The sequence below is a fragment of the Bradysia coprophila genome, unplaced genomic scaffold, assembly GCF_014529535.1.
Source record: "Bradysia coprophila strain Holo2 unplaced genomic scaffold, BU_Bcop_v1 contig_143, whole genome shotgun sequence".
Lineage (NCBI taxonomy): Eukaryota > Metazoa > Arthropoda > Insecta > Diptera > Sciaridae > Bradysia > Bradysia coprophila.
The window spans coordinates 521,859-545,111 of NW_023503415.1; the positions used below are offsets into that span (position 1 = coordinate 521,859).

The 23,253-nt window shown below is 38.8% G+C and overlaps 1 protein-coding gene and 1 long non-coding RNA gene across 3 annotated transcripts; one reads left to right on the forward strand and one right to left on the reverse strand.

Moving 5' to 3' along the window:
• Positions 1-445: 445 nt before the first annotated feature.
• Positions 446-20,928, forward strand: LOC119074190 (prolyl 4-hydroxylase subunit alpha-2-like). Of its 2 annotated transcripts, XM_037180184.1 has the most exons (11): positions 448-844; positions 915-1,096; positions 3,553-3,671; positions 3,836-4,045; positions 5,151-5,342; positions 5,405-5,600; positions 5,664-5,848; positions 5,907-5,978; positions 20,511-20,649; positions 20,740-20,766; positions 20,827-20,928. In XM_037180184.1, exons 1-11 carry the CDS (start codon positions 615-617, stop codon positions 20,895-20,897), a joined length of 1,623 nt encoding a protein of 540 aa, XP_037036079.1. In that variant the 5' UTR covers positions 448-614; the 3' UTR covers positions 20,898-20,928. The 2 variants fall into 2 exon arrangements, with proteins under 2 accessions (XP_037036080.1, XP_037036079.1); XM_037180185.1 differs by lacking the exons at positions 20,511-20,649; positions 20,740-20,766; positions 20,827-20,928 and adding an exon at positions 17,028-19,830 and having other exon boundaries at positions 446-844.
• On the reverse strand, positions 13,954-21,475 carry LOC119074192. Its single transcript, XR_005087154.1, has 3 exons — positions 21,267-21,475; positions 16,061-16,062; positions 13,954-13,964 (listed from the first exon to the last, which is right to left on the reverse strand). It is a non-coding gene; the product is annotated as an uncharacterized LOC119074192 (long non-coding RNA).
• Positions 21,476-23,253: the final 1,778 nt, after the last annotated feature.

A 23,253-nucleotide genomic window follows, 5' to 3' on the forward strand; every position in this document is an offset into this window, starting at 1 on the left:
GTAGTTGAAAAAAAATATATTTGGATCCTAGGACTGAGGCCGATACTAGGCCCTATGTGTATTTATACTCAATAAATTAAAATTTTAGGGCTATTTGAAATTTTTGTTTTATTTGAAAGGAACGTCGTACGCTTCGTAATTGCGCTATGCGCAATTTCTAAGATGTACACATTACATAATAATTTTACTTTAACTACTTTAACCGGCGCATAGGCTTAAGGTCAAAGTAGGGTGACAGACGCACTAGACGTACGCAATAGATATACGGGTTTGTACGGGGCTCAGTCGCAGCAAACGCTCCGACTGTTCTGATGGCTCGTTTATTAATGGCTTCTTGTGAACTAAAATGTGGTGTATTTTCCCCCTGAGCTGCAGGCTTCCAGTGATACCTTTCTGCAGAACTGACTGACGGTTGTCAGAGCTGACACGTCTGCCCACCGACCAAGCCCCGTAGAATAACCCTTGAAATAAGTGAGAACAGATTCATAGCTGTTTGCAATATTAGTGCACACACCCTTAACATGGTCACTCTACATTTTTGCTATTTTAAGGTAGGATCAATGGAAATTTCAGAATTAAATTAAAGGAAACAAGTGAAAAATCAGTTAACGAAAATGTTGAATTCGATAATTACTGTGATTGTGATCTGTGTATCACAAATTGTTTGTTCGACGCCATTATCATCGCCTGCGAACACTGCTGTTCCAGAGATTGAAGAACCCCCAGCGCCTTACTCATTGTCATCCACATACTTAACTTACCTGGCGAAAGTCGAACAAGAAGTATACAAGGAAATTAAACAATACGCAGAGGATTTGCAAGAAAGATTGCAGCTAGCGCAAGCGTAATGGACACTCCTGAAGATTTTAATGTCTGTCCAGAAAATCACTGACCATCAACAATACCTTCCTCAGATATTTAAAAGACTACGAGGACAGTACACTGAAGGGAACCAACCACTTACCGAAAAATGCAGATCCATGGCAAAGGGCAGGTGAAGCAACAACTCATCCGCTAATGGCGTACAGAATGGTGCGGAGATTTTCCAAAGAATTCCAAAGTTTTGTTCTGAACCTGGACCAGGTGCTTGAAAACAGTAAGATTTTTTGCAATACATTAAGCCAGTGTCTAACTCGGAAGGTGAAAGTATAAACACTCAAGGTAGTCGAAGCTTCCACAGAATACAGTTTGTTCAAAAATGAAATGCACAGTTTTTAGTATTTCGAGACAGTTGACAATTTCAATCTGTCAGATAGTAAAGGATGCGTTTAATTAACCGGCGCATTAACAGATTTGAAATTTGAATGGTTTTTTTCCACAGCTACAGATTTTTGCATGTTAAGTTTCTTACATTTTTTGCAAATAGCATTTTAATAGTAGGAAACTTAGATTTCGTCAGAAGAATTTGCGAACGGAAAAATGTAAATTTATTTTTAGTCTGAGTATTGTTCTACATCTATAATTTCTCTTAGATCGTGTCTTTATTCAAAGAAATCGATGGTGTTGTACAGCGGCTAACTGTTAAACCCAGCCACTATTGAGAATTTTAAATAAATTGAAACAATCCAATCCACAATACATTCCATAACTTTTAACAGTTGTCAAAAATACTATAGCTGCATATATTAGCGACTCTTTTTCAAATACCGAATAAATTTGCTTCAAGTCAAGTTCAATTTTTGCATTGATCAACTAGTTTTGGTGATCTTTCTAGTAATTATTACGCACTACATGGGAATCATAGAGTTGAATTAACCTATAATTAACTCACATTTAATAGTTGCTTTTGTTAAATATTCAATGCACAAAACTTATTCTACAAAACCAGTCCACTGAGCATACATACAACATACATGTTCTATTGAAATTTCAATTGTCAAAATAATATCGAAGCCATTGATTTATGATGACGAGAAGGTACATTCATCTCTCAGAAATTTTATTTTTTCATTTCTTCTATTGTTTTGTTTATTTTTTTGTGTTTTTACGAAATCCTTTTCATTATTCATGATAACTCAAAGTAAATACAAAAACATAAAAAGTAATGAAAAAGTAAAATTTCTGCGAGATGAATGTTCCTTCTCGGCATCATAAATCAATGGCTTCGATGTCATTTTGACAATTGCCATTTCAATAGAAATGTATGTTGGCCGAATGAACTGGTTTTGTAGAATAAGTTTTGTGCATTGAATAACAAAAGCAACTATTAAATGTGTGTAAAGTAGAATTTAATTCAACTCTATTCCCATGTAGTGCGTAATAATTACTAGAATGATCACTGAAACTAATTGATAAATGCAAAAATTGATCTATTCGCCTAGTCGGTTGGACTGTAGAGGAGCCACATTTTTTTATAATTGTTGACAATTTTTTTTTCCCTGATGCTTATTCGTGTTTCCAATATCGTCACTTCAAGTGCTGATAAATCTTCTTGTAAAAAATTTGCTAAATGTATGAAGCAGACGGTCTTTCTACAGATTTGAGTATTCAAAGACCATCGATTTGTTTGAATAGAAACACGATCTAAGAGAAATCATAGATGTAGAACAATACTCAGACTCAAAATAAATTTATATTTTTCCGTCCGCGAATTCTTCCTACGAAATCTAAGTTTCCTACTATTAAAATGCTATCTGCCAAAAATGTAAGAAACTTAACATGCAAAAATATGTAGCTGTGGAAAAAATCATTCAAATTTCAAATCTTTTAATGCGCCGGGTAATTAAACGCATCCTTTACTATCTGACAGATTGCAATTTTGAAATGTTTCGAAATACTAAAAACTGTGCATTTCATTTTTGAACAAACAGCAAGAAAAATTACGGGATCAAATTTATGTACTCGCGTTGTTTTGTTTAGCGTATAATATGTAACAGTTTAACCGTGGATTTACATAGCAACGTAAAAGTGACAGATGCAATGTTTTTTAAATACTGCAACCCGAAATTTCATTCATAAAATTAAAATTATGAATGAAATTTCGAGTTGCCGTATGAGAAAATTTTTGCATCTGTCACTTTTACGTTGCTATGTAAATCCACAGTAACAATTAATTTAACAACAACAGTTGTAATAGTTTAACAATTAACAATGAACCCAGGTTGGTAGTCTTATCACGACTTTCTCAATTCGGTTTTGTTCACAATGAGACAAATCCCGCAATTCCATCGGTCTAGCCAGTCTATCCTGTTTAGCCAGTCTATCCGGTTTAGCCAGTCTATCCGGTTTAGCCAGTCTATCCGATTCAGCCAGTCTATCCGGCTCAGCCAGTCTATCCGGCTCAGCCAGTCTATCCGGCTCAGCCAGTCTATCCGGTTCAGCCAGTCTATCCGGTTTAGCCAGTCTATCCGGTTTAGCCAGTCTATCCGGTTTAGCCAGTCTATCCGGTTTAGCCAGTCTATCCGATTTACCTAGTCTATCCGGTTTAGCCAATCTATCCGGTTTAGCCAGTATATACGGTTTAGCCAGTCTATTCGGTTTACCCAGTCTATCCCGTTTAGCCAGTCCATCCGGTATGGTCAGTTTAACAATCAATAAATTTCACCTGTACAGAAATGGTTCAACGGCTCAAAGATCAAGGACTGCACAATTGGCCAGGCGAAATGGATCTCGTGGAAGCTACGGATGCTCTTCTGAGACTGCATTATGTCTACGACATGGACATTGAGCAGGTATTTTTACCTTCACTTTGATTATGATTCGTTAGATGTACACATGAACAAAAATGTAAAACTAGTCTACCAAACGTGGCTTTCCTCTTTGCCTCTCCATTTGGATTGCTGTCCTAAACACGAAACATTGGCACAAGATGTATTTTTGTTTTCATTTAACACAGTTTGCGAATGGAAATATTGGAGGTGTCACAACTGACGTGGGACTGACAACAGCGCAAATTTTCGAGGTTGCTGAGTACACCATTGACTACGGTTATCACACATTAGCTTTCGATTGGCTCAACGCGGCAGAGTCAAAGATGAAAAATGAAAATTGCACAGCAATTAGCCAGACTCAAATTGATAGGGCGTACGCAAGAAATGTACAGTTGGTAAATCGGATTGAAGTGCAAACTGTTAGACTGGTCTGAATTCACAAGCACTTCGTTTTGGTTGGAAGATGTGTTTAGACTATTGGAAACAGACGGGCTTTACGTAAACAGAGTGACTGTGAGCTCAGCCTTAGGATTGGATAGAACCCGTATAAATTGCAACAGTTGATTTTGATACCGTGGGTATTCCGTTGTCGCCGACAACTTGTCGGAAGATAAATCAGTAAAGCGTGAGATTCTTAATTATTATTATTTCTTGGATTTGTTTCTATTATCTATCAAGTTTGACTGTACAACAAAAGAAAAATTTTAATTGCGTCTGTTTGCGAGAGTAACTTTGATGGAAAAGAATTCCATACAAACGTTACATTCCTTCTATCACCTTAATAATGTCAACATTCCAGAAAGGAGCCCATCAATATCTGAAAAATCCCTCAAAATCATGAATTTCTAGAACTAAAAGTCGGTGGACTATGAGGAGTGAGGAAATTGTTGGAACCAACCTACTGCCAACTCAATAATCCAAAAAGTCTAGAAGGGAACCCAAACAACAATCAAAAGTCCACATAATCCTAGAATTCTACAGATGGTAGCAATGGAAGAGAAACAATTTTTTGACATTCTTTCTGATTTGACCTCGGAATTTGAGTCTCTGCAAAAAGTCCTCGAAATACAATTTTCTGTCACTTCCATCCCAGCTGTAGCTCCACAGGATGATGACCTCTATTTGGCAAGTTTGTCCTCCTAATTAAACTACATAACTGCTTCTACCCGATCAAGGCTGTGCGGAACATACTCATGGGAATTTCAGTCTTCGTTTCCTGATATTTCGGAATTTTAAGAAATTTTAATTCCGAAAAAGTGATTTCTCCGCGTTTCAGAATGCCCTGTATACAAATCTGCAATAAATATTTTTGAGAATCGCACACTCCTCCACACGCCCCTCCCCCAAACAAGGTCTACGACAAAAAAATTTTGACCTTTATTCTGGTCGTCATGTCCTGTGACTTTCATATTTCATGAATTTTTCACTTGTACAAAAGCGACTGTTGCAATTTATTGTCTGCCTGCTCCGCCAGATGTGTTTGATCCAAACGTATTTCAGCACGACAATGAGTACGTGCACAATGCTGAAATGCAACACTTGTTCATCTTTAATGGAAAGCTGAAAGACTCGACCAATCCGCTTCGAATGCGAGACGTAAAAATTAATTATTTCACTAAAAACCTAGACGACACTGCAATGCAAGCCGGACATTACAAATTTCTTGCAATGTGCAATGGAATCCATTTACAAGTAATTTTTGATTTCTATAAAATAATTCTTCAAAATTGACTACCAGTAACGGCCTTCCTTAGGATGCTAAAGTAAAATCAAAATTGAAATGCTGGTTGGACACTCAACGCAATCCCTACTTTACCATCAATCCATTGAAAATGGAATTATTACAAGAAGAGCCGCCGTTGCTTCAAATCTACGATGTGATCACTGATAAGTGGATTGCGGACTTGAAAAAGACCGCAACACCATCGCTTCGCCGTCCTCCACCCGTTGGTAATCCGTTGAGTAAATCCTAATCATATGCAATCTCATTCGATTTCTTACAATTTCAAAAAGCCGCCGGTGCCACACCAAGATCGGCTGCATATGCCTGGCTTCGAGATGAACACATCCCGAACACACCGCTGTCTAGGAGAATCGAACTAATTACCGGTCTAAACGTACAAGGAATGGCGGCATCTGTCGCCCTGCAAATCGCTTCCTACTCCTTCGGGGGTCATGTATCGACACATTACGATTCGGTAAGTGGTTCTCGGAGAGTTTCATTCCACCAATAATCCTACAATTTAACCGATTTAGTTGGCGGCTACAGATCCAAATGATCCTGTCATAGCGGCAAAAGGGGATCGCGTTACTACATTCCTCATTTATGTAAGTTTTCCATTTTTATCACTTATTTGTCTCATACATAAAGAGTTGCGGATATCACAGTGGTCGTCTGCTATGTGTTTCAAAACCAATGTTGTTATTGCACCTCTAACGTTGAGCTGAAGACTCAGCTACAACATCTTGCAAAACAACAAATTTATTCCCGTTACTCGATAGAGTAACGGGTCTGGTAATAAATATTATGCACGTATGACAAAGCGGTCGAGGCTTGCCGAGACGGCTTGTCATACGTGCATATTCTTTTTTATCGCATAAGCGAAAACGAGACAACAAGATATGCGAATGACACTTTGACAATTTACAGAAGTATAATGTTTGTTTATATATCCTAGGTGAATAATTTTTTCGGGGAATCACACCGCGTATGCGATAAAAAAAATTAGTTTGTGTGTCCGCTGCTCGAGATCTGCTGATAATAGATATAATACTATTGCAATAATATAGTAATACAGTGAACGACATCTCAAATGTCTCACTGTCAAATTTTTCTGAGAATTTTATTGTGTCATTGCAAATTCACAATGACATTCTCTGAAAAAGATGATAGTGAGACATTTGAGATGTCGTTCACTGTATATACTCCTATATGTTGCATTACTGCAGTATTATATACTCTCAATATACTCTAACACCGCCAAAGACTGTCCCAAGCCAGTTTGAAAAAGAGTGGAGGGAATGAAGTTTAACGAGGACGTAGCAGTAAATAAGATAGGATTAGATAGATCAATCTTAAGGTTGAATGAATCGTGAGCTGGAATCCGAAAGAATTGGGGTTAAGGGACCAACGTTGAGGTGAAACAACACGATCAGGAAGCCAAAGGATAGAACGATCCCAGACTTCTTATTAGCTACTAGGTTAAGCTTTTAAAGGACGAATAACCTTTTGCTCAGATAGGTTCAAAAGAATGGGCAAAGCTTTATGGAAGAGAATGTTCAAAAAGAGTAACACTACCCCGTCGGGCACTGTGCACTTTGATAGGCACGGTGGTCCCGGAACGTGCAGAAATGTGCGGGTCAGAGCTCGAGGATTACCGGGGGCGAGCAAAGTAAAGCTTTCATACTCACCAACCCGCAGTAGCAAGCGTGGTGTTTTAATGCTAAAAACCTTCAAACGAAGCCAAACGAATTATACATTGCCACATATAATGCCAGAACATTGTCGTCAAGACAAAAAATGCAAGAAATGGAAGAAGAGCTAGAAAAGATAAAATGGGATGTTGTGGGAGTGAGCGAAGTGAGAAAACCTGGAGAGGAATGCCTGAAATTACAATCAGGGCATACATTCTTCTACCGAGGAAGTGACAGTCAGATGCTGATGCACGGTGTCGGATTGTTCATAAACAAGCGGTGGTCGGATCGCATAATTCACACGAAAAGCATATCCGATCGAGTGATATACGTAAGCCTGAAGATAAATAACAGATACAGTGTCAAATTAATTCAGGTTTACGCACCCACGTCCACTCATGATGACGAAGAAGTAGAAAGATTCTATGAAGATGTCGAGAAAGCTCTGGACGAAAACCCTTCACATTACCAATATCTAATCGGTGATTTCAATGCGAAGCTGGGAAAACGAGAAGAAGACTCCGAAGTTTCTGTTGGTAGTTTTAGCAATGACCAAAGAAATGAGCGTGGAAATACTTTACTCAACTTCTTACAGCAACACAATTTGTACGCAATGAATTCATTTTTTGCAGGAAAGCCTCAACGGAAATGGACTTGGGCTAGTGCGGATGGTGTAACGAAAAATGAGATCGATTACATCATAACTGGCTGTAAGTCAACCGTTAAGAACGTTACGGTCCTAAACAATTTTTCAACCGGTAGTGATCACCGAATGGTTCGTGCAAGAGTCACGTTAAATACCAGATTTCAAAGATCACAACTAGTTCAGAAAAGTGAAAGGATTGACGTACAACGGCTTTACACACAAAATGAAGAATTTGCTACGAAAATGACTGCCGAATTAGATAACGTCAACAATCAATGTGAAACATTGGACGAATTGAATACCAAAATCGTCGATACAATAATGGGTTTCATGAAATCCAAATGCAAATCCGTCCAAGGGAAAGAATCAAAACTCAGCAGAGAAACATTAGACCTGATCGCAAGCAGAGCAGAGTTGGTAAAAAACGGAGGACGAGATTCGGTGGAATACCGGAACCTGTCTAAAAGTATCAACAAAGCAAGGAGATCAGATGAAAGAAAATATAATGTCCAATTGGCTCAAAACATAATTGAAGCTAACTGCAATATGAAAGTCCTACGAAGAAAAATGACAAACGCCAAAAAAGAAATCTTCAAATTACGAGACAAAACAGGAACGATCCAAACGGATCGAAATGCGATATTAAACATTGCAACAGAATTTTATGAGAATTTGTTTTCTTCAGCAAGACAGAGCTCAACGGAAGAAACCGAAGATAGACCAATAATAAGAAACGTGGGATCGGAGGATATGCCCGACATAACTGTTGATGAAGTCAAAGCTGCAGTAGCTGAGATGAAAAACAAAAAGTCTCCCGGAGAAGATGGTGTTCCAGTGGAAGCCATTAAACTAGGTGGAGACTCATTATTAAAGGCAATCACGGCTTTGTTTAATCAATGTCTCCAATGGGAAGAAGTACCAGAAGCCTGGGAAAATGCGGTAATTACATTGCTGCATAAAAAAGGAGACATAACAAAGCTGGAAAATTACCGACCCATAAGCCTATTGTCAACACTCTACAAGTTGTTTATGAAAATCATTACGAAGAGGAACACTAACAAGTTCGACTTCTACCAACCTGTTGAACAAGCTGCTTTCAGATCTGGTTTCAGCACAAACGACCATTTGCAGGTGATGAGAACGCTTATTGAGAAGTGTCGTGAATACAACATCGACATAGTCTTGCTATTCATAGACTTCGAAAAAGCTTTCGATTCAGTGGAAACATGGTCGATATTGGACGCATTAGACGAATGTAGAGTAGACTCAAGGTACTCCAACACAATTCGATATGTGTACAAAAATGCTACTTCATGTATAAAACTTCATAAGAGCACGGAGAAATTCAGAATTGGCCGAGGTGTAAGGCAGGGTGACACCATTTCACCGAAATTATTCACGGCGATTCTGCAGAGTATTTTTAGGAAGTTAAACTGGAGTAAAATGGGAATAAAGATAAATGGAGAGTACCTGAGCAATCTCCGCTTCGCTGATGACATTGTACCGATAGCAGCGAATCTAGGTCAGGCTCAGCTTATGCTACAACAGTTAAGTGAAGAGGCGAGCAAAGTTGGCCTCAAGATGAACTTATCGAAAACAAAAGTCATGACCAACATCGGGGACGATATAGAAATCAAAATTGGTGACACTGTCATTGAACGAGTCGACAGCTATGTATATCTAGGACATAAACTGAAGTTAGGTCTGGACAACCAAACTGCAGAAATAAGACGTAGGATTGGTCTTGCATGGGCAGCGTTCGGAAAACTCAGACTAATTTTCAAAAGCAAAATGAATAATAGTCTGAAACGCAAAGTCTTCGACACTTGTGTCCTTCCAGTGCTCACTTATGGAGCGGAAACGTTAACTTTAACAAAAGCATCCGAAGATAAATTGAGAGTGACACAAAGAGCCATGGAACGGAGTATGCTCGGAATAACACTCAGAGACAGAATAACGAATCAATGGATGTCATGGAAAGAATAGCATCTCTGAAATGGAGCTGGGCGGGACATATTGCAAGAAGGACAGACGAACGTTGGACCAAAAAGATCATGAACTGGCGACCATATAAAAGACGAGCTATAGGTAGACCACCAGAGAGATGGACAAACGGAATTAAGAATATTGCAGGTACAAACTGGCAGCAAATGGCAATGGATCGTACGAAATGGAAAGAAGTTGGAGAGGCCTACATCCAGCAGTGGATAGAAACAGGCTGAAAAAGAAGAAGAAGAAGAAGAAGAAGAATATTATAATATTTAGTTTGTGTGTCCGCATCTCCACCTCTGGGCCCGGTGAGTTTGTGTGTCCGCAGCCGAGAATTTCTGATGCGTTATATTACACTTGCTGTGTACATATAGCATTACAGTTTTGATAAAGCGGAGTTAAAACTTTGCACTTTATTTGAAAATAAGGAATGTCCGTTAAAATTACTCCTAATTCTCAAAAATGAGTAAAGGGTGTGCCACGTTAGTGGCCTTACTTATAATGAAATGCATATCCAATTTTTGATGGCAACTTGTTAGGGTTGATATCAATTTCTTAGGCCTGCCTGATTACAACTTCTAGGCTTGTGGTGCCTCGCATCACAGTGTGCAATTAAATCATGCCCGATGCTATTCGACACCGGTGTCAAATAGCATGTACTGTGTTGTGTGGCTATTCGACACCGGATGCGAATAGCCAAGCAACACAGTGAATGCTATTTGACACTGGTGTCGAATAACCAGACAACACAGTGCATGCTATTTGCATCTGGTGTCGATTAGCCACGCAACACAGGAGATGTTAATTGACACTGGTGTCGAATAGCCAGGCAACACAGCTGATGCTATTCGACACCCACCTTTCAGGGCCAGAAATAAATTTCGCGCGCGCGAAATTTACTTCTGGCTCTGAAAGGTGGTTGTCGATGTCGAATAGCATCAGCTGTGTTGCCTGGCTGCTCTCGACTATTTATTTGGTTTTCTAAAAAATCACAGGTTAGCTACTAACGAAAAGTGCCTTGCAAAACACTTTTCCATTGTGATGTAAATAACCAACTAAAACTAGCTGTTTTTGATAATTCGCGAGGTAGAAAAGTCAAGTTTCCACAACATGAAGCCTCTCTGGATTCTTCAAACCAGCATTTTTGATTTCACTCACTTTTTCTGATGTATTTTTTCGTATTGTATTTTTGTCTAGTTGAAATCCCACAAAAACCTCAAAGAGGAAAAGGTGACGCTAGTGTAGTAAAAATTAAACTTCCAAAACATTTGATATCGGTTTTGGTGACGCATTCTGCGCCTCAACGTAATCAATTTTCACCAAGAAAATTTTAACAAGAAAATATGTCGACTAGAAGTTTACCGATGAGATTTTACAACGAAAGTTTTATAAAAAAAATGCGTCACAAAGTGGCAGATGATTATTATCGTATGAGCATCTGCCACTTGTGACGCATTTTTACCCATTATTGTATCGATGATTTTGGTATTCAATTCGTCCAATGTTTCACATTCATTGTTAACGTTATCTAATTCGGCAGTCATTTTCGTAGCAAATTCTTCATTTTGTGTGTAAAGCCGTTGTACGTCAATCCTTTCACTTTTCTGAACTAGTTGTGATCTTTGAAATCTGGTATTTAACGTGACTCTTGCACGAACCATTCGGTGATCACTACCGGTTGAAAAATTGTTTAGGACCGTAACGTTCTTAACGGTTGACTTACAGCCAGTTATGATGTAATCGATCTCATTTTTCGTTACACCATCTGCACTAGCCCAAGTCCATTTCCGTTGAGGCTTTCCTGCAAAAAATGAATTCATTGCGTACAAATTGTGTTGCTGTAAGAAGTTGAGTAAAGTATTTCCACGCTCATTTCTTTGGTCGTTGCTAAAACTACCAACAGAAACTTCGGAGTCTTCTTCTCGTTTTCCCAGCTTCGCATTGAAATCACCGATTAGATATTGGTAATGTGAAGGGTTTTCGTCCAGAGCTTTCTCGACATCTTCATAGAATCTTTCTACTTCTTCGTCATCATGAGTGGACGTGGGTGCGTAAACCTGAATTAATTTGACACTGTATCTGTTATTTATCTTCAGGCTTACGTATATCACTCGATCGGATATGCTTTTCGTGTGAATTATGCGATCCGACCACCGCTTGTTTATGAACAATCCGACACCGTGCATCAGCATCTGACTGTCACTTCCTCGGTAGAAGAATGTATGCCCTGATTGTAATTTCAGGCATTCCTCTCCAGGTTTTCTCACTTCGCTCACTCCCACAACATCCCATTTTATCTTTTCTAGCTCTTCTTCCATTTCTTGCATTTTTTGTCTTGACGACAATGTTCTGGCATTATATGTGGCAATGTATAATTCGTTATGGCTTCGTTTGAAGGTTTTTAGCATTAAAACACCACGCTTGCTACTGCGGGTTGGTGAGTATGAAAGCTTTACTTTGCTCGCCCCCGGTAATCCTCGAGCTCTGACCCGCACATTTCTGCACGTTCCGGGACCACCGTGCCTATCAAAGTGCACAGTGCCCGACGGGGTAGTGTTACTCTTTTTGAACATTCTTTTCCATAAAGCTTTGCCCATTCTTTTGAACCTATCTGAGCAAAAGGTTATTGGCGTTTTTTTTAAAGGACGTCCTTTAAAAGCTTAACCTAGTAGCTAATAAGAATTCTGAGATCGTTCTATCCTTGGGCTTCCTGATCGTGTTGCTTCACCTCAACGTTGGTCCCTTAACCCCAATTCTTTCGGCTTCCAGCTCACGATTCATTCAGCCTTAAGATTAATCTTTCTAATCCTATCTTATCTACTGCTACGTCCTCGTTAAACTTCATTCCATCCACTCTTTTTCAAAGTGGCTTGGGACACGTTAACGAATAAATTTAAATAAATTCGGTCGTGTCGTCCAAATATTTGCCATGAAACAAATGCTTTCAAAAATTTTAGACTGTCAATAGGTGTCCAGCATGTGTGCATTAAATACACTAATGACTCAAAGCGAGAAGAAAAGAGATCGACATATCGCTTTAATTGAAGCCGCAAATTGTAAGATATTCGTTCGGTTGGAACATTTTAAATTTTTGGTGTTTTGGGTGTATAAATGGATTAGGTTGATTTCGATGAATAGTTGTTGGATTTTAAATTACATTTAAAATCCAACAAGTATACTCATAGAATATACGTTTATTCAGCTAAATCAGTATAAAAGGCTTATCAATGCACAACATTAATACTTCCGATAGAACGAATATCATACAATTTGCGGCTTAAATAATAACCATCTATCGATCTCTTTCCTTCTCGCATTGAGACATTGAGAAACTCTCTCAAAAAATCGATTTAGGGGGGAAAATAAGTTTGAGAAACGCTGATTTTTAATATGGCTTAAAAACAACAACAACACGAGCGAACAAAGTAGCAGTGATTCATAAACGTAGTTACCACCTTAATAATTGTAGTTTGGTTGCTATTGATTTGTTTCATGGCAAATCTTCGGTCGACAAGACACAATTAATTTAAATTTATTCGTTAACGTGTTTATGCGCTATTGTTAATTTTTAGTGGATGAATTGTTCCACCAGACTTTCCTGAACGTCGACACTAATTTACTATTTTCCTAAATCGGCTAAATATTTTAATTTAACATAAAATGAATTGAAGTCGGGTCGAAACAAATGTTAGCCCGTTGTTACTAATACATTCGAATTGCATGCGAATATATGGGAAACTAAAAAACTTTTCTAAAGCATCTTGGATTATCCTAAATTCGGTCCACTGATAGATCAGATAATGCTCCATGAAGGTTACTCTAAGAAAAGTCCCATAGTTTTCGAGCAATTCACGCTGTAACTGTGCCTAAAATTTGAATTCCAAGTGAACGATTCGATGAAAAAGTGAACCGAAAAGTAAATTTCAAAGCTTCCTTGTATGACAGTGTAGAAAGTATTTCAATTTGGAATTTCGACCGCACTTGAGACGTCAATTCGACAAGGTCATGGAAGTTGCCTAGCGAATTTATTTCAAAATTTTTTAAATTTTAATTTGTTTTGCGCACGTTTCGTTGACAAATCAGTTTTTAATTCTTAAAATAATGAACATTGTGTTGGAGATCTACTATGCAATGAAATTATTTAATTTGTTTATAACAAAAGCAACCGCATTTCTCGATATAATTTTCTTCTTCATTCTGTGGAAATTAGCTGAACAATAAAGAACTGTTAATTTGTTGTCTCGGATTTCCTTGATTCATCGAACCTGAACTCCGTTAATACATTGTGATTACGTGTTAAGCCTTGCATTAAAGGTGTTTAGGTTGTGATATAGTTTCGAGTATCAAACAATGTTTTATGATTTCGCTGATACTTGGATAATATTATCGACACCTCTTGGCCTTCTTGCACAAAATACCAACATGAAAACCACACCCTACTATTGACATCAATCCTTAAATCTTTATCCAATTTTTGAATTTCACATTTAGTAGACATTTTAACAATTTCGTATGTTCAAATCCGAATAAATAAATGTGTTTGGTGTCAACTAGCATGCACTGTGTTGTTTGGCTATTCGCCACCGGTGTCAAATAGCATGCACTGTGTTGTTTGGCTATTCGACACCAGTGTCAAATAGGGTGTGTCGATTTCAATTTTTTTGTTAGTCATTCCTGGTTCCGCCCTACCGCGATTCACCCTCGCACTAGCAATAATAATAAGCAATTTTTTTTTATAAGTCAACTTTTTCAAAAAATTTCGAGCTACACGAGATACTTGGATTATGGGTCCGAACCAAAAAAATCTACAGATGCTTTTGCAGAGTTTTCACTCTGTACGGCATCTAGAGGGTCTACTTGAACATACAAAAATTAAAAAAGTTAAAATGTTTTACCGTCATTTTGGTGTAGCACCAAGTTTCACCGAGGTGGAATTTTCAAGAATTTTGTTTGTGAAAAAATCATCTCTTCTGGGTAAATTTTTTTCAAGCTATTGTTGTGATAGCTCATTTTGTAGGGTTTTCAATAGCGAATCAGATAGGAAAATCTGAAAATTTATTGGTTTCGCTGTTGGAAGGCTCAAAAACGGGGCATTCTTAGATGCCGTACAGAGAAACCTCTGCAAAAGCATCTGTAGATTTTTTTTGGTTCGGACCCCATAATCCAAGTATCTCGTGTAGCTCGAAAATTTTTGAAAAAGTGACGGTGCAAGCTTATATTGACTTATAAAAAAAATTGCTTATTATTATTGCTAGTGAGAGGGTGAGTCGCGGTAGGGCGGAACCAGGAATGACTAAAAAAAAATGAAATCGACACACCCTAGTGTCAAATAGCATGCACTGTGTTGTGTGGCTATTTGACACTGGTGTCGAATAGTCACTCCGTTAAATCATTTGTAATCAAGTTGCCTCTGCAAGGCCCTTTATAGGGCTTCGCTTTGTTTGCAATAAATTAGAACATTCCCAGCCGTTGCTGGAAATACATCTCTGTGTTTATATATGTAGAGCTTAGATCTCCATATAATTGATGACCCCGACTAAAGTGCACGTTCATAAACCTCTGAACCAAGTCTAATACTTCATTTCAGCTAACAATAGTACTGAAATTCATAACTAAAACCAAATTAGCACAATTCCAACAAATTGTTCAACTAATTTGCACTGTTACTTTATACCAAACGCTCAGTGAACTGTTAAAAGTAAAACGTGCACTAAAAGCACTACAGTCGTTAAATCCCAATTGAACGGAGTGACTAATTGCACCCGGGTGGAAATAGACACACAACACAGAGCTTGCTATTTGTACCTGGGTACAAATAGCCAAACAACACGGCGGTTGCTATTTGTACCCAGGTGCAAATAGCCAAACAATACAGCGTTTGCTATTTGTACCCGGGTACAAATAGCCACACAACACAGGCAATACTATTTGTACCCACATCAAGAAAACCTGTTATAGAAAAAAGGCCATTTATTGACGAAAAGAAAGGAATTTCTTAGAAATTAAATGGCTTCAGCAAAATAAATTAAATTGATTTTAAGAGGCATCGATGCCTAGCTAAAATTTTAGCCTACAATTGCGTACTTCATTTTTGATTGATGATATCTTTTCATCATTTTTTTTTAAATGTACAACCGGTGTTAGCTTTAATTAAAAATTAGTTTTGGTTATAGTCGTTTGACCAGCTCTGAGAACAGTCAGCAGTTTAACGAAATTTTCATAAAGTGCTCAGACAGAAATCCAAAATAGTCTTTAAAAAGCCTGCGATGTAGACTTGAAGCAGGATCTAATGGGGAGTTTTTGCAGCGAAGCAAACTCGCTAGAGGTGTTTTTTATCTTTTAGATGAACTTCATTCCTGACGCCTCTAAATTCAATTTATAAGTACGATTTATCCAAAGTATATAAACATACTGAAGGTAATGCAAATACACAAAAACTCACGGAACCCTACTTTCGGGTGAATATAATTTTTATAATGTTGGCCCTAGGCTCTTTATACTCAACACAAAAACTCCAAACATCACGCAAGCAACATAACGAGTCTTATATTCACCCGAAACTTAGGTTCCGTAAAATTTGTGATCCGCTGAGCATTTGCATTACCTTCAGTATGTTTATATGTATACTTTGCGATTTATCGACGAGAAATTGTCCGATTTTGTACTTTTTTGAAAAAATACAGAAAATGTCCGATTTAGTCCGACTTTTTAGCGAAAATATGTCCGATTTTGTCCGACTTTTTCAAGGAAAATGTCCGCCGCTGTTGGTGCTCGCCTGTTATACCTACCACTGATAATTCGCCTTGTTCACTCAGGAAGTGTTTCTTGTGACCACCATGTAGACAATCTGTAGATGTTGCAAACGTTTGCAGAAAGTTTTGCATGGAGGTTGCAAAGTAATGTTGATTACAAACGAAGAATATTTAATAACAAAACTCTCGACACTGTCGTTCCTGACGAGTCCCCCAGTGTTCTGTTTCCACATAAAATTCACGGGAATTTTATGGAAGTGAACTAGTGAGTTTTGAGATTAGCTGGACGAAACGGTGTCTCTAGGTACTTTAGGGATAACTCGACTTAGACAATTTGATTTTGATCGGTTTAACGTAATTTTGACTTAACGACGACAGAGATTTGGCCTTTTTGCGTTGTTTTCTGATTTGTCGAAATACGTCAGACGAATATTTCAGACACATCATGAACAGATTCACCATATTAAGGTTGATTGCATAAATTTTGCAAACATCCGTGACTCTGACATATGCGAAGTGCTTTTTAACGTTACAATTGCGCAACGGACTATTTCTAACATTAGCACTATCCCACAGCGCGAAGCTATTATACCAACGCCATGGATTCCGACTCAGAAGAATCGAATGACAATATATGCCCAATTTGCCACAGAGACTTCGAGACATTAGCCGGTATAAAACTTCATTGGTCTAGAGGTCATACAAGTGGTGAGATCCAAGCTGCAATTGAGCGTAATTCTCAAGATCTTCCACCATTACCCGTCGGTCCAGTGCTTCCAACTCAATCTGTGATATCTCAATCAGCAAATGCCATCGTTCAAGACAGTGCAACATGCCGTACTTGTGGCTTTATAGCAAAAAACGAGAAAGGTCTGAGAGTCCACGAAAGAGTTCATAGCAGCCAACAAACTACAAGTGATGATCACCAAGCACCACAGGGGCAAAGTGTCCTAGACTTCAGCGATGAATCAAGTGTTATTCAGCGTTTTGGTGAAATCCTCTACAAATGCAAGTGTTCCATACCGGTGGTCAGAATTATCCAGAAGTCCGTGCGCACAGTGGTGTTTCAGGAACTCACGAAAGTGGTTGAATTCACAGCAGCAAAGAACGACACATTCTCATGGCTTAGACTTTTGTGTTTTCCGGTGATCGTCCTAAACTCGATTCCCAAGTGCAACCCCAGAAAGGTACACCGTCCCAACATCATCCGGCAAAATTTAGCAAGATTTTCCCAGCTAAACGACGTACCCAGTTTGTTCCACGAGCTGCTGACTCTACTAGCTATCGATCTTCCAAGAAAACCAAAAAGTCGATCGGAAAATTGCTAATAAAAATTGCACAACGAAAGGTGGCCGAAGGCGATATCAGCGGCGCGGTTCGAGTATTATCGTCGCAAGAGGGAATGGCCGAATGCACGCAAGAAACCATTGAGAAATTAAAGGAAAAACATCCGGACGAACCCAGTCCGACCGACCCTGAAGGGGATCATACCGTTGCATCGTTCGAAACTTCAGTTGAGGAAGTAACTAATTCTATGAAGCATTTCAGGTGGTACAGACAGCTTGAGACCTCGCCACCTTAAGGACCTCATCTCGTTCACTTGTGGCGACTCATCCAGCAATTTAATTGTGGCCATCAGCAAACTGGTAAATTTAATTCGTGCCGGGAAAATTTGCCCGAAAATATGTCCGATCTTCTATGGAGCAGCATTGATTGCATTAGCAAAATTGAACGGAGATATCAGGCCAATCGTAATTGGTCTGGTTTGGAGAAGATTAGCGGGTAAAATTGGCGTTTTTTCGATTAAGAAATCAATTGCGGAAATCTTAGCACCCACTCAAAACGGATTTGACATAAAAGGAGGTGCAGAAGCGATTGTGTATGCTGTCCGAACGTTCATCGAGGCTCATCACGGTTCTCCCCTGACCCCTGGCGATCATGAAGTTAACACATTCGCTGCAGTCTCGATTAAACGCTTGGTTTGCTGATGATGGAACGATTGGAGACACCTTAGAAACCGTCATTGATGATGTGTCTAAAGTCCTAGCTTTCTCAGACACTTAATCCATCGAAATGCGAGGTTTACTTCATCAACACAACACCCGATGTTAAGGCTGAATCATTGGAAAAATTGAACCGTCTGTTGCCAGGTATAAAAGTGCTCGACGATACCTCATTCCAATTGCTTGGGTCGCCAAGCCAAGCCAAGCCTTGGGTCGCCATTACAGTAAATGGCATTTCCGGTGCATTAGAGAAGGGACTCAGTACCGTGAAAACTTTGTGCAAACGGCTGACATCATTGGACATTCACCCGGCACTACGTTTGCTCCGTAGTTCATTGTCATCGCAACGATTCCAACATTTGTTAAGATGTTGCCCAACTTTCACGCATCCACGTCAACTGTCTGATATCGACAGCTTCTACCAGCGAACTCTCGAAGCAATTACCAATAACGAATTGAACGACAGATCGTGGACCCAAGCATCATTACCTCTGGCACTGGCAGGTTTGGGTATAAGAAAGTTAGTCGATTTAGCTCACCCTGCATACTTCGCATCCGTCTATCAATCAGAGGTCTTGTCAAATCGAATTCTTGCCAAATTCAACTTATGTGTTCAAAACGACTGTTTCTCCGCATCAATCGAATCATATCCAACCGAATGGATTCCAGTGAAACCGGAACCAAGCATCGTGGGATTTGTTTCGGGTAAACCATATTTACAACGACCTGCTGTCGTCCAGTGATCTCACTGATCGAGCCAGACTCCTGCGTCATCAACTAAAACATCTTCAAAGTGGCTGCAAGCTGTACCATCTCATCAGTTGGGCCTATTGCTGGACAACGACTCTGCGAGAATAGCTGTAGCTCTTCGTTTAGGAAGCAACGTTTGTGAATCACACGTTTGTGTTTGTGGCAACGTAGTCAAGTCAGATGGTCACCATGGACTTTCTTGCAATAAAATGATCGGCAAGTACAATACACATACCTCAGTCAACAAGATAATGTCAATGGCCATTATATCTGCTGGATTCCCAAATAAAACTAAACCACCTGGATTATCACGCCGTGATGGTAAACGACCCGATGTTCTGACCTACTACCCTTGGAGAAACGGGAGATCACTAATTTGGGACGTTACAGTGGTTGACACGTTGGCGGCATCTTACATCTCTCAAACATCCAAAAAAAGTGGTGCCGCAGCTGATCTAGCGGAAAGGAATAAACACAACCATTACATTGATTTAAGAACAGTTACCACTTCACACCAGTGGCGTTCGAAACATTAGGATCAGTCGGTCCAGAAACAGAAATATTTTTATCAAAACTTGGTAAACTGATGAAACAGGCGAGCCGATAAGTTTAGATTTTTTGCTGCAGCGTATATCTATCGCCACGCCATTCAGAAAGGCAATGCTATGAGTATCCGCGGTACTTTCGGTGATAGAAGTGATACAAATGTTTTCATGTGATACACCAGTTCTTCTATGTGATATTTTTAAATGTTCGTTTTAAGTTTATTAATTGTATTAGTACTTGAGTATTAAATAAATAAAAAAATAGTAGCAAAAAATCTATTTTTTGTTGTCCATGCACGGGATACCTAAAACACACCCAAAACATAACCAATCACTTTCAATGCTAACGCTTAATACGAACGGTAATGGCAAATGTCGACGATAAAGGTAACATTAATGAGTTAGTCGACGAGTGAAGAAGACTTACTGAGTAATTCGGAAAATGAAGAATAACTTTTTCCACAGGGGGAACTGTGTGGTGCCTCGCATCACAGTGTGCTGTTAAATCATTTTTAATCAAGTTGCCTTTGCAAGGCCCTTTATAAGGCTTCGCTTTGTTTGAAATAAATTAGAACATTCCCAGCCGTTGCTGGAAACACATCTCTGTGTTTATATATGTAGAGCTGATATCAACTTGTTCGGAGTGATATCAACTTCGCCTGTGGGAGTTATTTATGTGATGATTCGTTCCCGCAGCTCCGTGTTTTCTAAATTGTTTTAAATTTTTTTAATAATTTGTTCGTTAACTTTCGACTAAATAGCTAAACGACGTTGAACAAGGAGGACTCACACCGTTTCCAATACTTGGTACCTTTGTAAAGCCTGTCAAAGCATCTGCAGTGCTTTGGTACAATGCTCTGAAAAATGGATCAATCGATTCGAGAATGTTGCATGGTGCCTGTAAGTGCATTTCAGTTCCATATTTTTGTCTGGAATATTTTCTATCGTTTTGCCAATTGCTAAGCAAATTAATTTTTAAATTTTATTCAGGTCCTGTCATAATGGGTCATAAATGGAGTAAGTCGATGCCTTCCCGATTTTGATCAAAGAATTAAAAAAAAACTTTCTTTTCATTAGTTGCTACAAAGTGGACTCATCTAAACGAAAATATGTGGACACGACCGTGCGACTTAAATTCGTCTCTGTAATATTGTGAAAAATAAATTTTCTGCTGAAAACCATTCACCAACAAATTGGTTTTTTTGTGTCTTGTTCTCAATTTTAGGGAAATTCTATGTCAGCCGCGTTACACAAACCTATCTTTTAGCTTCTGGAACTGCTAGTTTGTTCTGCAAAACCTTCCTGAGATTCGAAAACTATGTTGCAAAACTATGATATTTGCCCGAAGCCTGGAAAAGTTTGTAATCCGGGTCAATACGTATCTCTCTATGCCACTAAAAGCAGTGGTAAGCATAGATAATAAAAGCTACTGACCACACCAATTAAGGGAAGTACTGGGTGTTTATGGACCACTCAACCGTTTGTTACAGGTGGAATCCGAAACAGAGGTGTACAACACGGTGGTCCTGAACAAGAAAGAAGTTTTATGAAAATGTAGCCAAAAAATGATTTGTGTTCTGGATGGAGGGACCCCTCAGGACCTCTAATCAGGTATTCTTAGTTGTTGGTGTGCTTCTTCCCCATTTTCTCACATTTTCGGGCAAGCATTCTCTTTCATACTGTTATTTATTTATTTATTTAGCGTATGCGTATCTTTCATACTGTGGGTAAGTAGTTCCGATAAAACTACAAAAAGTGGAAATATACCAACCTTATGTTCAATATGAGTGGAGTAAAATCGAAAATGTGAGAAAGGTCTATGGGGGAGAAGCACACCAACAACTAAGCATACGTTGCGACGGTAGTCCTGTACAAACAAGTATATCTATTGCGTGCCTGTCGTTTCATTTAAAACTTTAATTTTGCAATAGATCTGCTCGAAAAACGTTAAAATACTAAAGCGGCCATAACTCAGAAAGTGCCGACCCAAAAATGTTCTTCTTCAAACATGACGTCACAATTTCGTTACATGTAGCTGTCATTCATACGTGTGGGTCGCAAATGCTACGTCTCGTACGTAGTATGTACATCGAAAACGTAAAATTCTACGTCTACATCGTACAATAAACGGCTGAGTGAACCATTGGTTTTGTCCTTACTCAACTACAATGTACAAAACCAATGGTTCACTCAGTCGTTTATTGTACGATTTAGACGTAAAATTTCACGACTTCGATGTACATACTACGTAGGAGATGTAGTATTTGCGACTCACACGTAAATCGTGATCGAACCAGACGTACATTGACATTTTCCGTTTTTTCCGTGCAGGATACCAATTTCGGCCACTTTTTATCAATGCTTTACCAACTGACATTGGTGCCCAGACTAGAATGTGCATCTGAACGAGCTTACTGTCAATTCTCTCACACATTTTTGACACATTAGTCAAAACGAATGTGCCACTTGATGATACGCACCTTTTTTTTTATCTAATGCTTATTTATTTTTCGAAAATATCAATTCAATTCAATTCATTCTTTTCCTCGAATGTGCCAATATAGTTTCGAAATAAATTCTTCTGATATTTGGTCTTCTTTTTCACAGAACTTGCAAAGTGAGGAGGGCACCAATTTCATTCAATGCAAATGCTTGTAAAGCAGATAGTGTCCCGTTAGTTTTCGAAAGTTTGCAACATACGTCTGCCTAACATTCGATCGCACAATTTTCGGGTTGGTCATCGAACATGCTTTCCCTTCGGACAATTCGGTATTGCGTTTCGTGATTGCTTGATCAATGTTTTGCTCGCGTTGTACTCCATGTTGCGTAATTTTGATTGCTTTTTATTCGTGAACTTCCGAACTTTATTCGGCAAATTTAACACGTATTTACGGTGTAATTGTTCGATTTTATTCACAAATGAATATTTCGATTTAAGGCGTTCTTCGGTTGTAATGAAATTGTTCCATAAGTTGTTCAGGGTCCTTACAATTCTTTGATATAGTTTCAAAGCTGCTTCTTCTCTGGAGAATTGCAATGTTTTTACATCGGTGAACATTTCCATTGATGTAATCGGTGTAAATTTCACTCCACCACAAATCGTCCTCAATGCCTTGTTTTGTACTATTTCGAGTTGTTTGTTGACTGAATCACTAGCTGTTATCAGTAATTCTTCTCCGTACGTGAGGACTGAGTGAATGTACATACTCAGCGCAGCGCAGTGTGTCTCTCGATGTTCCCCACATTGTTCCGGTTAATCGTTTCAACAGTCTCAACCTTCTTTCGGCTTAGCTGGCATATTCGATATTAGTACTGTGAGCCGGAGCTTATCATTTCTCTTGCTGTATTTATCGAAGAAACTTTGTCTTTTCTCAGTATTTGACCTTACCTCCTCAACGCGAAGAGCTCATTCGATGAGACGGCACTGATTTTCGAGTTCATAGACAAAAGTCATGACTAACATCGGGGACGATAGAGAAATCAAAATTGGTGACACTGTCACTG

What these genes read in the sequence shown, in the direction of transcription:
- LOC119074190 (XM_037180184.1), top strand. Translation starts at nt 615, where the DNA reads ATGTTGAATTCGATAATTACTGTGATTGTGATCTGTGTATCACAAATT. An exon ending in ACGCAAGAAATGTACAGTTG is followed by an intron (nt 4,046 to 5,150) that starts GTAAATCGGATT and finishes AACGTATTTCAG; the next exon opens with CACGACAATGAGTACGTGCA. An exon ending in TCGCCGTCCTCCACCCGTTG is followed by an intron (nt 5,601 to 5,663) that starts GTAATCCGTTGA and finishes AATTTCAAAAAG; the next exon opens with CCGCCGGTGCCACACCAAGA.